This window comes from Chiloscyllium plagiosum, unplaced genomic scaffold, assembly GCF_037043375.1.
Source record: "Chiloscyllium plagiosum isolate Xiang-an unplaced genomic scaffold, Cpla_swu_hap1 HiC_scaffold_10, whole genome shotgun sequence".
NCBI lineage: Eukaryota > Metazoa > Chordata > Chondrichthyes > Orectolobiformes > Hemiscylliidae > Chiloscyllium > Chiloscyllium plagiosum.
In genome coordinates this window covers 10,352,933-10,369,702 of record NW_028270148.1, presented here as the reverse complement: position 1 = coordinate 10,369,702, position 16,770 = coordinate 10,352,933, and the positions used below count along the sequence as shown (strand labels likewise).

Here is a 16,770-nt window from a genome sequence, read left to right as displayed (position 1 = left end):
CATGAAATGTTCACTCTGATTTCTCTTCACAGATGCTGCCTGACCTGCTGAGCTTTTCCAGTAACTTCTGTTTTTGTTTGTGATTTATACAGCATCCGCAGTCCTTTCGGTTTTAAATAGGACCCTAGCTATCTCTGTGTTAAATACACTTAATGTCTTAGCCTCCAAAGCCTTCTGTGGTAAACTGCTCCACAGATTCCCCACTCTCTGGCTAAAGAAATTCCTCCTCATCTCAGTTTTATGGGGTCCTCCCTTCTCTCTAAGGCTGTGCCCTTGGGTCTAGTCTCTCCTACTAGTGGAAACATCTTCCTCAACCGCATTCTCCTGCCTTCTCCCCTTGATCCCCTTACCCATCAAGAACCTATCTATCTCTGTCTTAAAGACATTTAATGACTTGGCTTCCACAGTCCTCTGTAGCAGTGAGTTCCACAGAGTCACCACCCTCTGGCTGAAGAAATTCCTCCTCATCTCAGTTCTAAATGGTCATCCCTTCACTCTGAGGCTGTACCCTTGGGTCCTAGTCTCTCCTCCTAGTGGAAACATCTTCTCCATGTCCACTCTATCCGGGCCTCTCGGTGTTCTGTAAGTTTCAGCCAGACCCATCCTCATCCTTCTAAATTCCAATGAGTACAGACCCAGACACCCCAACCACTCCTCATATGAAAAGCCCTCCATCCCTGGGATCATCCTTGTAAACCCCCTCTGGACTGCCTCCAATGCCAACACATCCTTCCTTGGATACGGAGCTCAAAGCTGCTCACAATGTTCCAATAGGGATCTGACCAGAGCCTTCCACAGTCTCAGCTGTATGCTCCTGCTCTTGAATTCTAGCCCTCTTGAAATGAACACTATCATTGCATTTGCATTTCCTAACTGCCACAGAACCTGCCTGTTAACCTTAAGAGAATCCTGAATCAGGACTCTTAAGTCCCTTTATGCTTCAGATTTCTGAAGCCCTTCCACATTTAGAAAATAATCTACGCAAAATTCAAATTTGATGATGTGCCGTGGTGAGATTCAAACCTGATGACATCAGTGATTAGTTTGACGTTGGAGATTTTACTTTCACGTTATTTCCACTCCACCACTGCCTCCCCTTGTGACTGTCTACTGAATCTGCTGAGCTTTTCCGGCAATTTCTGCTCTTGTCTGCCACCTACAATGATCAGTGCACATACATTCCCAGGTCTTTAGAATTTGCCCGCTGTTTTATCTTGTTTTGTCGTATAATTCTTGCAGCTCTGGGTATGTCCGTGTAGAACCCTGCAGCACGTTCATATGATATGGTCAGAATTATGGATTTAATATCTTCTCTTTCTCTTCATGGAGGTTGTCAGCTTTCGTGGTAAAGTGCTTCCTGCAGGCCCAGGATTTCATTTACATTGACAAGATGGTTCTGGAAGAGACCATTTCCTGGATACTCACACACCTGAATAAGGATGGTGAATTCCAGGAGCCTGGACGAGTTATCCACACAGAGTTACAGGGTGGACAGAGCGGATCCGTATCTCTGACTGCCTACATACTGGCAGCCCTTCTGGAAGATCAGAGTTCCATGGTATGTCTTTGTACGTTTTCCTCAATAAATTATTATTCCATAAACAGGGAGGCATGTTTAAAAGCTGACCTCACGTATACTGTGGAATATCCATTGTTTACATTGTCGCATGCAGTGAGAGTGTCTGGTGCCTCAGGACTATATATATATATATATATATATATGTTTACAGCCTGATAAAGGAACCAGAATCAGTGTGTAGACAGTACACAGAGAGTCCGTGTAAAACAAAATCTCTTCAATTAGATGCGAATTGGACAGCGCTTACTGAACAAGTCTGAGTGTGTCAATACCAACCAATTTCAGATAATCAGTTGAGCTCACGGTGTGCTCATTCTGCTCGTGAGAAACAATAGGTTCTTCACGACCCTTTCTCTATAAGCAGATAGAGGATGTTGAAGTCTTGCTGTTTTTTAATGAGTTTCCCAGCAGCTTGGAGAACCAGCAGCTCCCCATTGCTTTCTCCACGGCATCGCCTCAGCCTATCAGAATCAACTTGCCAAAAAAAAAGCATCTATTCTCCTGTAATATACATTGTTGTGATTATAAAGCATTTGATATTCCTGTATTTGTCCTGTACGGTGGGTGCAGGCACACAGTGGTGAGTACTGCTGCCTCACAGCGCCAGGGACCCAGGTTCGATCCCACCCTCGGGTGACTGTCTGTGTGGAGTCTGCACACTCTCCCCACGTCAGCGTGGGTTTCCTCTGGATGGTCTGGTCTCCTCTCACAGTCCAAACGTGCAAGATTGGCCATGCTAAGTTGCTCATAGTATGCAGGTTAGGTGGGTTAACTATGGTAAATGTAGGGCTATAGCGATAGGGTGGGATGCTCTTTGGAAGGTCAATGCAGACTTCAGTGGACCGAATGGCCTCTATCTGCACATGAGGGATTCTGTGAGATCCCAAGGTCAAAAGTTTGGCCTTCAGGTTTCTCTTCTGAGCAAAACGTGGGCTCTGTCCTTTCATATGACTATTTATCATTGGATACGCATTGTCAGGTAGAGTGCTTTGGAGCACAGCCTTCATCTCCTCTCCTTCAGCACCCCAGACCCAGACCACCTATTGTTGCAGATTTCCCTCCTTACCCTATTCCCTCCATTGCTAAAAGATCATACGAGTGTATGATGTAGGAGCAGAAATAGGCCATTTGGTCCATCGGACCTGCTCCACCATTCAATAAGATCCTGGCTGATCCTCACGTTCACTTTCCTGCCTTTTCCCCTATGTCCCTTGATTCCCTTCCTGATTAAAATCTGTCTATCTCAGCCTTCTACATTCTCTTTCCCAGCTCCACCAAGAAAATTTAATTCTAGTGGATTTTTTTGTTTGTTTTTTTTGAAGAAAAGTGTTTAAGGCCACAAGAAACTGACAGAGTACTATGAACATAACCCAGTCCATCACGCAAACCAGCCTTCCATCCATTGACTCCATCTGTACCTCCCGCTGCCTTGCGAAAGCAACCAACATCATCAAAGACCCCTCCCAACCCAGTTAAACTCCTTTCCACCCTCTTCCATTGGGCAGAAGACATAAAAGTTTGACTACAAGGACCAACACATTCAAGAACAGCTTCTTTCCTGCTGTTATCATACTCTTGCGTGGGCCTCTCAAATTTAAAATTTAATGTTGATCTCGATCTTTGCGCACCTTCCCTGCAGCTGTAACCTTGTATTCTTCACTCTGTTCTATTACCCTCTGGTATAATCTGCCTGTACTGTACACAAAACAAAACTTTTCACTGTTCCTAGGTACGTGTCAGAAGCCACATGACTAGTAGAAAGTGAGGGCTGCAGATGCTGGAGATCAGAGTTGAGGGTGTGGTGCCGGGAAAGCACAGCCAGTCAGGCAGCATCTGAGGAGCAGGAGAGTTGATTTTTCGGGCAAGAGCCCCTCATCGTGGGCGGCACGGTGGCACAGTGGTTAGCACTGCTGCCTCACAGCGCCAGAGACCCGGGTTCAATTCCCGCCTCAGGCGACTGACTGTGTGGAGTTTGCACGTTCTCCCCGTGTCTGCGTGGGTTTCCTCCGGGTGCTCCGATTTCCTCCCACAGTCCAAAGATGTGCAGGTCAGGTGAATTGGCCATGTTAAATTGCCTGTAGTGTTAGGTAAGGGGTAAATATAGGGGTATGGGTAGGTTGCGCTTCGGCGGGTCGGTGTGGACTTGTTGGGCCGAAGGGCCTGTTTCCACACTGTAATGTAAGCTAAGCTAATCAGGACTTCATCCGAAATGTTGATTCTCCTTCTCCTTGGATGCTGCCTGACCGGCTGTGCTTTTCCAGAAATCACACAACACCAAGCTGACTTTGTCTACCCCAGTCCTACAGGCTTATTTGAAATCACAAGATTTTGGAGGGCTGCTCCTTTGTCAGGTGAAGTCTGTTGGACTATAACCTGGTGTCCTGTGACTTCTGACTTTGTCTACCCCAGTCCAACACCTGCACATCCACACCTTGGTGTATGTGACAATGATAAATCAAATCAAATCAAGTATTCGCAGAATATTGAATTGAATATCCTTTATTGTCACTTGTACTCCAATACAGATGTGCAGTGAAAGGTTTGTACAATGGCTGCCTTTTAATGGCGCCATCTTAGGTACAAATACCTAGGTACAAATCTTACAGTGTAAAAACAATATAGTGTTGTTATACAAAGGAGGATTAAAAGGAAAGGAAAGCATTACTTACAGTGCTCAATAATGTTCTTTAAACAAAAGAAAACAAGTTTGTTGAAACAAATAAATGGGGTTTACTGCTAAGATCAGCCGTTATAGTCTTCCGCTGACTGTGTCTGACTTTGCAGTGGTGAGCAACATTCTCGATCCACTGCAGTGGATGTGTTGAAGTATTCCCACTATCGAAGGTAAGGAGCCATCGGGTAAGGAGGCAGCAGTACAAGTCAAGGCAGTGCATGAGGATTCAGTGTTACTGCTGCTTCCACCCTGCTTTGTCACAGGGGGTTATACTGCGTGAGGTGCAGCTGAAACGAAAGACCTGATTGAGAGGCTGGAATGCATCCTGTCGAAGATTCTCAGAGAAGCCATCGCGTGGAACTGGTCAAGGTGGGGGTACATATAAAGTGCAGCTGTCTCCCTGTACGTAATATTGACAAGAACAGACACTTTGACCTTATGTGTGAAACCCCATCGCCTGATGGAAATGTTAGTGGCCAGCCCCAGAAAACGATGGACAACAGAGATAAGAGAAAATAGTGCCCATCGCTAGTTGATTATCATCACTGTGATCCAGTTTGACATTTCTGAGTTTGGAGACATGCTAATTATTGGACAAACCCTCTTAGACTCCCTCAATATTTTAACACAAATGCCCATTTCTAACCCTCGCTTGCCAGGAAACATAGGAGCTGAAGTAGGCCATTCAGCCCCTCAAGACTGATCTGCCATTCAATGAGATCATGGCTGATCTGATATTCCTCAACTCCACTTTCCTGCCTTTTTCCCATAACCCTTGATCGTTTCCCTCATTAAAACATCTGACTGTCTCCACCTTGAATATACTTGATAATGATTTAAATGCTGTTTCTTCCAGAGCAAAGTTTTAGGCCAGGTGTCAGGTGCTGTGAGGTATCTCGAAACCAAGCTGCAAGATGGAATTAGCAGCAACTACACCCTCTCTCTTGTGACATACGCTTTAACCTTGGCCAACAGCACCTACGCAACAGAAGCCCTGAATGAGTTAAATCAACGGGCAGATAAACAAGGTATGGTAGAAAGTCAGCATCTTGAAATAACACAAATTTTTATCAACAGTATGGATTTGTCTTTGATCAGATTTAAACACTGGACTTTGGGTATTAAACACTGAACGTAGAAAGGCAGATTTGCTTTGGCTCTCTGTCTCTGGGTCCGAATGAGGGATGCAGTCATAGAGTCATACAACACGCAAACAGACTTTTTGGTCCAACCAGTCTATGCTGTCACAAATTAAACTAGTTATACCTGGCCTGCGTTTGGCCCATATCCCTCCAAACATTTCTTATTCATGCACTTATCCAAATATCTTTCACATGTTGTATCTGCATCCACTACTTCCTCTGGAAGTTCATTCCACATATGAACTACTCTGCGTAAAACAAAAATTGCCCCTCATGCCTTTTTAAAATCTTTCTCCTCTCATCTTAAAAATATGCCCCTAGTCTTGACATCCCCCACTCTAGGGAAAACAAACCTGCCATTCACCTTATCCATGCCCCTCATGATCTTATAAACTTCTATGAGGGCATCTCTCAGCCTCCAGTTAAAAAAGTTCCAGCCTATGCAACCTTTCCTTATCACTCAATCCTCCAGTCCTGACAACATCCTGGTAAATCTCTTCTGAACTCTCTTCAGTTTAGCAATATCCTTCCCATGACAAGGTGACCAGAACTGGACACAGTGCTCCAGAAGAGACCCACATCCTGTATAACCTCAACATGATGTCCTACTTCCTACTCAAAGGTCTGAGCAATGAATGCAAGCATGCTAAACACCTTCTTGACCACCCTGCCTACCTGTGCCACAAATTTCAATGAATTATGTACCTGAACTCACAGATCTCTCTGTTCTACAATACTATCCAAGGCTCTACTTTTTATTACATAAGCCCTACTCTTGTTTGTTTCCGCAGGGCGCTCTGTGCCCCATCATTACCATGGATGTCTTTCATTAACTATGTACATTGTGATCCACAGCTATCTGCTGTCTATGAATACACAGAGATGCCTGCCTAGTTTCCTAATGAGAAATACAGTCATAGAGTCATACAACACGGAAACAGATTCTTTGGTCCAACTAGTCCATGCTGTCACAAATTAAACTAGTCCTGCCTGCCCTGCGTTTGGCCCATATCCCTCTGGGGATCACTGACACAATGCACATTGCTATGACCAGTAATGGGTAATGGTCACGTGCCCGATGGTCTGATTGAAAGTGATGGGAGCCTTCCCTCTGCAAATTGATACAATTGCCCCTTAAAAGACTTCCCATCACACAGAGGTGGAATCGATGGTGCTGATCCAGTCCACCAGCTTGTCTTTCTGGATAGTGGAGGCTGTAGGTTTTGGAAGGTGCAGTTGAGGAATTGACAGAATGCTTTTCTGTGTCCAGTCAATGATACACACTGCAGTCACAGTGTGCTGATGGTGGGAGCACTGAATGTTTAAACTGTTGGATGGGCTCCTGATCAGACAGACTGATTTGGTCTCGGATGGCAGTGAGCTACTTGAGCATTCTTGTCCAGCCTCACTTTCTTTCTCTGAAGTGTTGACAGTTGTACTTGGAGCTGGCTGGGGCTGAATCTCTTGAGTTCCCTCCCTAAACAACCCCCTCTTTAGTCTCCCCTAAATTGTTCCTTGTACTTACACCATTGACCAACTGGTCACCTGCCTCACTACCCCTCTTTATGACTTAGCTTGTAGTCTGTTCACAACTAAGTTCAAGCCCTTTATATTAATGTAAGTTGTTGTGCCAATGACACCTATTTATCGCAAGGGGAGAACATTTCCATTGCCCTTCACGAAATCCTCCCCAAAAATCAATCCTGTTTTACTCAGGAATCAATCCACACAATTTCCTCTGTGGATGAAATGGACCAAGGCAGAACTTATTTCTTTATCCGTTCAAAAGATGAGGGCATTGCTGGCAAGACCAGCCATTTTTACCCATCCCTAATTGCCCACAGGGCAGTTAAGAGTCAACCAAATTGCTGTGGGTCTGGAGTCAGACCAGGTAAGGATGGCTTTTTCCTTGTCCAAGGCACATTAATGAACCAGATAGAATTTTCCTGACGATCGATTCATGGTCATCATTAGACTCTAGATTTTTAAAAAATGAAATTTAAATTCCACGATCTGCTGTGGTGGGATTTGAATCCAGGTCCTTGGGTTAACAGTCACACAACAATACCACAAGGCCATTGCCTTCAGAGCAGGACAATCCTGAGTCAGTATTGCTCATCACCTTCCTCTCTTGTCTCAGATGGTGGAAGGTTCTGGTCATCTCCTGTGAACACACCATCCTCCCGATGGAGTCACCAGCCCCTCTCGTCAGATATCGAGGTTGCTGCCTATGCTCTGTTGTCACACCTGAAGCAGGGCTTGCTCCTGGATGGCATTCCCATTATGCACTGGCTCAGTGAGCGCAGGAACCATCTTGGAGGCTTCTCCTCAACTCAGGTAAAATCTATCCACTGATTCACATCCAACCAGAAAGAAATCGGAGAATTGCAGATGCTGGAACAAAGGCAGAAATTGCTGTAAAAACTCAGTAGATCTGTGGAGAGAAAGCAGAGCTAATGTTTGGGTCCATTGCCCCTGTTCTGAGGAAGGGTCAGTGGACCCCAGGCATGGACTCCACTTTCTCTCTACAGATTCTGTCAGACCTACTGAGTTTTTACAGCAATTTCTGCTTTTCTTCCTGATTCACATTCCTTGTGTTTGCTTTTGTTTTGATGTATGCAGTGAAATTGTAGAATTATGTTACTCAACAGCAGGCCATTCAGCCCATCCTGCCTGCGCTGGTTCTTTGAACGAGTCATCCATCCGCTCCACCCATCCCTTTCTCTATCCCAAAACCCCTCTGATCATCTTAAAACCGTCTCCTCTATTGGCCGAGGGTACACTTTCTCATTTACTCAACAGAGCCTCTCGTTGCGTTGAATCCCACTTCTCAATTTCTGCTTGACTCCATCTTGCTCAGAGGTGAATAACCCCAACTTCTCTCGGCTCTCTGTCCAGCTGGAGCTGCACGGGGGTAGAGGGGGTTCGGTGAGAGAGCCACACTCCTGTGGGATATGTTTCTCGATCTTGCCCGCGTTGCTTGCGGGTTGGTCCCACTTCCCAGTTTCAGATTCAGAACTCTGTTTGTTGGAATGCGCATGAATGAAGGGAATGCGGCAGCCAACCTCCCCTCCCACGATTCACCTTTCTCTGAGAGTCTCATCTCATCGCAGGTTGTTTCTCAGGTTCTATGATGTTCTCTTGGTTTCAGGACACAATTATGGCTCTCCAGGCCTTGTCTCAGTTTGCAGCTCAGATCTTCTCTCCTATGATGAATCTCACGGTGTCGGTCACAGCACCAGGGCTACCCGCGCCTGCAAACTTCACCATCAACCCCGCCAACGCGATTGTACTTCAGAGCGTGCAGGTATGCAACAACGTGCCATCTCCATTACAAATCCAGCTGATGATAACGCACAGCAAATCAGGTGAAACCTGACTTGACAGACCAGGAGTGTTAATCCTGCAGTTTGCACATTGTTGTGGTCAGTTACTGGAGTACATCCTCAAGAGGCTGCCAATGTACTTTGAATAAAAGAGCATCAAAGTTCATTACGCGGTTAAAAAAAAATCACAAACTATGTTACAGCATTGGGCCATGGACTCATGTAGATCTACAACACACAAAAACGCCCTTCAGCCCATTGAGTCCTGTACTGGACAAAGAAGTATTAATCCCATTTTCCAGGACTTAGCTTATGGTCTTGTCCTCACAGGTGCACGTCTAAATGCTTCTGAAATGTCTTTATCTCTACCATATACATCATAGAATCCCTGCAGCATTGAAAGAGGCCCTTCAGCCCAACAAGTCCACACTGACCCTCCAAAGAGTAACCCACCCAGACCCATTACTCTACATTTATCCCTGACTAATGCACCTAACCTACACACCCCTGAACACTATGGACAATTTAGCTTGGTCAATTCACCTAACCTGCACATCCTTGGACTGTGGGATGAAACTGAACCACCCAGGGGAAACCCAAACAAACTCAGGGAGAACATGCAAACTCCACACCGACAGTCACTCAAGGTTGAAATCAAACCCGGGTCCCTGGCACTGTGAGGCAGCAATGCTAACCACTGAGCCACCATGTTGTCCATAAGAACTAACTGAAATGATTGGATTACAAAGATCAGAAATAAAGTTTTCCACCCATTTATCCTCAACAACAACCACACACATACTCAAGCCTCGAAGGATTTGACCCTGTTTCCACTTTAACATTCCATGTCCTGGATGGTGTCAGGTCCTTGAGTGTTGCTGAAGCTACACCCATCCCGGCAAGTGGGGAGCATTCAATCATAGAATCCCTGCAGTGGGGAAGCAGGCCATTTGGCCCATCGAGTCCACACTAACCCTGCAAAGTGCATTCCACTCAGACCCACTCCCTACACTATACCTGTAACCTGACATTTCCCGTGGGTAATCCACCCAACCTGCACACCCCTGAACACTATGGGCAGTTTAGCACAACCAACCCATCTAACCTGCACCTAACCTTTGGACTGTGGGAGGAAACCAGAGCACTCAGAGGAAATCCATCCAGGAGAATGTGCAAACTCCACGCAGACAGTAACCTGAGGGTGGGCTCAAACCCAGGGCCCTAGTCCTGTGAGGCAGCCATGCTAATCACTGAGACACCGTGCCACCCATCACCCACCTGTCTGGTTTTTATTGGCTTGTGCGACGAGGGCATCAGTGGCTGGGCCAGCCTTTATTGCCTGTCCCTAATTGCCCTTACAAAGGTGATGGTGAGCTGCCTTCTTGAACCACTGCAATTCATGTCCCTTGGAGAGTCAGGGAGTGAACAGGAGTAGGCCATTTAGCCTTTTGAGCCTGTCCCACCTTTCAATGAGATAATGATTGATCTGTGTCCTAACTCCATTTCCCTGCCTTCAGTCCATATCCTTTTACAAAAAAAAACTATCTCAGGTTTAAAATTAACAACTACATCCAATGTGGATGAGAGTTCTGAACACCTAGCACCCTTTGTGTATCAAAGTGCTTTCTAACATCTCTCCTGAATGATCTGGTCCTAATTCTCAGAATTCCTAATCAGTTAGCAACTTATCCTTACCTGTTAATATCTCAAAGTCTTTGATCAGACCACCCCTTAAATATCTAAATTTTACAGAAAACCGCCGTAACTTGTATAATCTCTCCTCAACACTATGATCTCAGGGGTTAAATTATCATTCTTGTGAACACAGGAAAGTTCTTCATGGGAACCTCAGCCAGGGCAGGGGATGGTGTCACTCTGTATTGTAAAGCAGCCATCCAGCCAACTGGTTGCCCTGAAGAAGGTGATGGTGAGTTGCCTTCTTGAACTGCTGCAGTCCCATGGGGAGTCAAAGAGTGAGTTAGGGAAGGAAACTGCCATCCTTACCGGGTCTGGCCTACATGTGACTCCAGACCCACAGCAATGTGGTTGACCCTTAACTGCCCTCTGGGCAATTAGGGAGGGGCAATAAATGTTGGCCTGGCCAGAGATGCCTTCATCCTGGCAATGAATAAAGAACAAACCTGGGCACTCCACAGCCTCACAATGCTGTGAAAAGTGAATTGTTTTTATTCAGTCATGCGACTGACTGGGGAAGCATTTATTGTTGGTCCCTAGAATGTTCTTGACATGAATGTCTAGATCTGGAAGGAACCTGTGATTTAATTATTCCGAGGTGAAAATGTTTACTGCCACAGCTTATACCCTCTGGATTAATTGATCTAGTAAAATAGCTACACCTTAATTGAGATGGAGCAATGTTGGAACTTCTTCACATTCAGAATGATTCTGATCAGCATCGTTTTCTCTAGTTAAAAATCACACAACACCAGGTTATAGTCCAACAGGTTTAATTGGAAGCACTAGCTTTCAGAGGGCCGTTTCTTCATCAGGTGGTTGTGGAGGGCACAATTGTAAGGCACAGAATTTATCGCAAAAATTTACAGTGTGATGTAACTGAAATTATACATTGAAAAATACCTTGATTGTCTGTTGAATCTTTCATCTGTTCGAATACCATGATAGTTTCACTTCTTTCATGTGTATATCACAAAACCTTTTTTTTTAAAAGTTGCATTCTCAGGTTAACTGTAACAATTGGTGTTAGCTAGACAAATGTTGACATATCCACATATCCTGATGAAGGAACGGCGCTCCGAAAGCTAGTGTGCTTCCAATTAAACCTGTTGGACTATAACCTGGTGTTGTGTGATTTTTAACTTTGTACACCCCAGTCCAACACCGGCATCTCCAAATCGTTTTCTCTATTACTGCATCTTGAGCTCTCAGTGTTGCACTTCACCTAATGCCCTCCTTTTCTTCTGTTTGATGCAGATTGGAATTCAGCAGCCCATGCTGGTCACTGTAACAGCACAGGGTCAAGGATTGGCCATTTTTCAGGTACCGTAACCTTCTCACTTGTTCAGAACGTTCTCTCGACGCTGCGTCATTAATGGCAGCTGACCTTTTACAGGTGCTATACTTTGAGGAAATATGTTCAGGCCTCAGGGAGTTTGCAGGGCAGATTTTCCAGCATTATATAAGGACTAGACAGATCAGAGAACAAAACAGTGCAGGACAGGCCCTTCGGCCCTCGATGTTGCACCTGCCTGTGAACTAATCTAAGCCCATCCCCCTACACTATCCCATCATCCTCCATGTGCTTATCCAAGGATTGTTTAAATTTCCCTAATGTGGCTGAGTTAACTACATTGGCAGGCAGGGCATTCCACACCCTTACCTCTCTTTGAGTGAAGAACCGGCCTCTGACATCTGTCTTAAATCTGTCATCCCTCAATTTGTAGTGATGCCCCCTCGTACAAGCAGATGTCATCATCCTAGGAAAAAGACTCTCACTGTCCACCCTATCTAATCCTCTAATCATCTTGTATGTCTCTATCAAATCCCCCCTTACCCTTCTTCTTTCCAATGAGAACAGATCCAAGTCCCTCATAAGACCTTTCCTCCAGACCAGGCAACATCCTGGTAAATCTCCTCTGCACCTTTTCCAATGCTTCCACATCCTTCCTGTAATGGGGCGACCAGAACTCCAGAGCAAACTCCATTTGCTACCTCTCAGCCCAATTCTGAAGTTTATCTAAGTCCCCCTGCAATTCCAAGTGTGGCCGCACCAGCGTTTTGTATAGTTGGAGCATGATATTGCGGCTCCGGAACTCAATCCCTCTCCCAATGAACCTAATGCCTTCTTAACAGCACTATTAACCTGGGTGGCAACTTTCAGGGATTTATGTACATGGACTCCAAGATCCTTCGCCACACCCACATTACCAAGAATCTTTCCATTGACTCAGTACTCTGCCTTCCTGTTATTCCCAAAGAAAATCTCCTCGCATTTAGCTGCATTGAACTCCATTTGCCACCTCTCAGCCCAATTCTGCAGTTTATCTAAGTCCCCCTGCAACCTTCAACATTCTTCCACACTGTCCACCACTCCACCGACTTTAATGTCATCTGCAAACTTACTAACCCATCCACCTATGCCTGCATCCAAGTCATTTATCTAAATGGCACACCACTAGTAACTGGACTCCAAGCTGAATATTTTCCATCAAATACCACTCGCTACCTTCATACAGAAAGCCAGTTTCTAATCCAAACTGCTAAATCACCCTCAATCCCATGCCTCTGCATTTTCTCCAAAAGCTTATCATGTGGAACCTTATCAAAAGCTTTGCTGAAGTCCATGTACACCATGTCAACTGCCCTACATGCTAGGTCACCTTCTCAAAAAACTCAATGAGGTTTGTGAGACACGACCTGCCCTTGATGAATCCATGTTGACTATTTCCAACCAAATTGTTGCTTGCTAGATGATTATAAATCCTATCTTTTATAATCCTTTCCAAAACTTTTCCTACAACAGACGTAAGGCTCACTGGTCTATAATTACCTGGGTCATCTCTACTGCTCTTCATGAACAAGGGCACAACATTTGCAATCCTCCAGCCCTCAGGTACTAAACCTGTAGACAAAGATGACTCAAAGATCAAGGCCAAAGACTCGGCCATCTCCTTCCTAGCTTCCCAGTGAATTCTTGGAAAAATCCCATACAGCCCAGCGGACTTCACACCTTCTAGAATGATATCACTTCCTCCTTACTAACCTCAATCCTTTCAAGTCTAATAGCCATTATTTGAGTCTTCTCTACAATATTGTCCTTTTCCTGAGTGAAAACAGCTGAGAAATTTTCATTTAGCACATCTCCACAGGATCCACACTCAACTTCCCACTTCTGTCTTGACTGGCCCTATTCCTGCCCTAATCATCCTTTTATTCTTCACACATCTATAGAAATTTATTATTTATAATACTATAGAAATTTATAATTTCTGTAGTAAACCACGGCTCCCTTACCTTATCACTTCCTCCCTGCCTGACAGGGACATATCTATCAAGGACACACAATATCTGTTCATTAAACCAGCTCCACATTTTGGTTGTCCCCATCCCCTGCATTTTGCTAGCCCATTCTAGGCATGCTAAGTCTTGCCTAATCGCATTGTAATTGCCATTTCCCCATCTATAACTCTTGCCCTGTGGCATGTGCCTTTCCCTTTCTATCACCAAACTAAACGTAACCGAATTATGATCACTCTCTCCAAAGTGCTTACCTATCACTAAATCAAACACCTGGCCTGGTTCATTACCAAGCACCAGATCCAGTGTGGCTTCCCCTCTTGTCTGCCCTTTGACACAGTGTGTCAGGAAACCTTCCTGCACATATTGGACAAAAACTGATCCATCCGACATACTAGAATTATAGTGGTTCCAGTCACTGATGGGGAAGTTAAAGTCCCCCATAATGACCATCCTGTTCCTTTCACTCCTGCCTAGAATTGATTTGCCAATCCTCTCCTCCACATCCCTGGAACTTTGCTGGGGTCTACAAAAAGCTCCCAGCAGTGTGACCTTTCCTCCCCTGTTTCTAACCTTAGCCCATACCACCTTAGTAGACTGGTCCTCGTCAAACGTTTTTTCAGCCACCGTTATATTGTCCTTGACTAACAAAGCCACACCTTGTCTCTTTTACTGCCTTGCCTGTTTTTAATGAAAGCTCTAAACCCTGGAACCTGCAACATCCATTCCTTACCCTGCTCTATCCATGTCTCAGTAATGGCCACACCATCGGAGTCCCAGGTACAAGCTCACCTATCTTATTCTGGATATTCCTGGCATTGAAGTCGACACACTTCAAACCAGCTTGCTGTCTGCTAGCACACTCCTGTGACCATGAAATCCTGTCCATGTCTTCCCTACTCCCGTACACCTGTGTACTGGAACTGCAACACAGGTTCCCACCCCCCTGTTGAGTTTGTTTAAAGATCAGAGGGTATACAATGAAAGTAGGAACAGGGGACTGAGTTGAATGGTCAGCCATGATCATAATGAGTCATAGTCATAGAGATATACAGTACGGAAACAGACCCTTCAGAAAAACCCGTCCATGCCGACCAGATATCTCAACCCAATCTTGTCCCACCTGCCAGTACCTGGCCCATATCCCTCCAAACTCTTCCTATTCATCCAAATGCTTCTTAAATGTTGTAATTGTACCAGCCTTCGCCACTTCCTCTGGCAGCTCATTCCATACCCGTACCACACTCTGTGTAAAACAGTTGGCTCTTAGGTCTCTTTTATATGTTTCCCCTCTCACCCTAAACCTATGTGCTCTAGTTCTGGACTCCCCGATCCCAGGGAAAAGACTTTGCCTATTTGCCCTATCCATGCCCCTCATGATTTTATAAACCTTGATGAAGTCATCCCTCAGCCTCCGATGCTCCAGGGAAAGCAGCCCCAGCCTGTTCAGCCTCTCCCTGTAGCTCAAATCCTCCAACCCTGGCAACATCCTTGTAAATTTTTTCTGAACCCTTTCAAGTTTCACAACATCTTTCCGATAGGAAGGAGACCAGAATTACACGCAATATTCCAACAGTGGCCTAACCAATGTCCTGTACAGCCGCAAAATGACTTCCCAACTCCTGTACTCAATACTCTGACCAATAAAGGAAAGCATAGCAAACACCTTCTTCACTATCCTATCTACATGCGATAATGAAGGGCGGAGCAGGCTTGAAGGGCCGAATGGCCTACTCCTATTTTCAATGTTTGCATAGTACCACAAGACTATCAGAAATAGTGAATGCAGGTACATAGCTCCTTGAAAGTGCAGTCGCAGGTAGACAGGATAGTATTGGTATGCTTTCGTTTATTGGTCAGAGTATTGAGATAGGAGTTGGGACATCATGATGTGGCTGTAAGGGATGTTGGTTAGGCCACTTTTGGAGTACTGTGTACAATTCTGGTCTCCCTGCTATAGGAAAGATGTTTTTAAACTTGAAAGGGTTCAGAAAAGATTTACAAGAATATTGCCAGTGTTTAAGGATTTGACCTATGAGAGAGGCTGAATAGGCTGGGGTTATTTTCTCTGGAGCATCAGAGGCTGAGGAGTGACCTTATAGAGGTTTACAGAATCATGAGGGGTGTGGAGAGGGTGAATAGCCAAGGTCCTTTTCCCAGGACAGGGGAGTCCAAAACTAGAGTGCATAGGTTTAGGGTGAGAGGGGAAAGATTTAAAAGGGACCTGAGGGGTAACTTATTCACGCAGAAGGTGGTGCGTGTATGGAATAAGCAGCCAGAGGACGTGGTGGAGGCTGGTATAATTATAACATAGAAAAGGCATCTGGATGGGGAAATGAATATGAAGAGTCTAGAGGGATTATGGGCCAAATGCTGGCCAATGGGACTAGATTACTTTAGGATATCTGGTCAGCACAGACAAATTGGATCGAAGGGTCTGTTTCTGTGTTGTACATCTCTATGACTTTACACCAACTGATGGAAACTGTCACGGTCAACATTAGTCATAGAATCATACAGCACAGAAACAGCATGGTCCAACCAGTCCATAATCCCAAACTAAACTCGTCCCACCACCATATCCCTCCAAACATTTTTTATTCATGTATTTATCGATATGTCTTTTAAACATTGGAACTGAACCCCCATCCACCACTCCCTCTGAAAGGTCACTCCACACAACCACTCTTTGTGTAAAGAAAACAACATCTCTAATGTCTTTTTAAAATCTTTATCCTCTCATCTTAAAAATATGACCCCTCGTCTTACAATTCCCCCACACTAAGGCAAAGACACCTGCCATTCACCTCATCCATGCCCCTCATGATTTTATAAGCCTCTATAAGGTCACCCTTCAACCTCCTATGCTCTAGTGAAAAATGTCCCAGCCTATCCAGCCCCTCCTTATAACTTAAACCCTCTATTCTCAGCAACATTCTGGTAAATCTCTTCTGAACCTTTTTCAGCTTAATAATATCCTTCCTGCAGCTGGGTGACCGGAACTGGACCTTACTAAAATGAGATTTATATTTCAGACTTTAGCATCAATCCTAA

The 16,770-nt window shown here is 45.0% G+C and overlaps 1 protein-coding gene across 1 annotated transcript in view; it reads left to right on the top strand.

The window, feature by feature from the left end:
- Window positions 1-16,770, top strand: part of cd109 (CD109 molecule) — a 142,426-nt gene that overhangs the window by 109,730 nt on the left and 15,926 nt on the right. Inside the window, exons 25-29 of the mRNA XM_087991108.1 lie at window positions 1,330-1,558; window positions 5,110-5,281; window positions 7,536-7,732; window positions 8,547-8,702; window positions 11,674-11,739. Of these exons, the coding sequence (XP_087847234.1) occupies window positions 1,330-1,558; window positions 5,110-5,281; window positions 7,536-7,732; window positions 8,547-8,702; window positions 11,674-11,739 (820 nt within the window). The remainder of the gene's footprint in view (window positions 1-1,329; window positions 1,559-5,109; window positions 5,282-7,535; window positions 7,733-8,546; window positions 8,703-11,673; window positions 11,740-16,770) is intronic.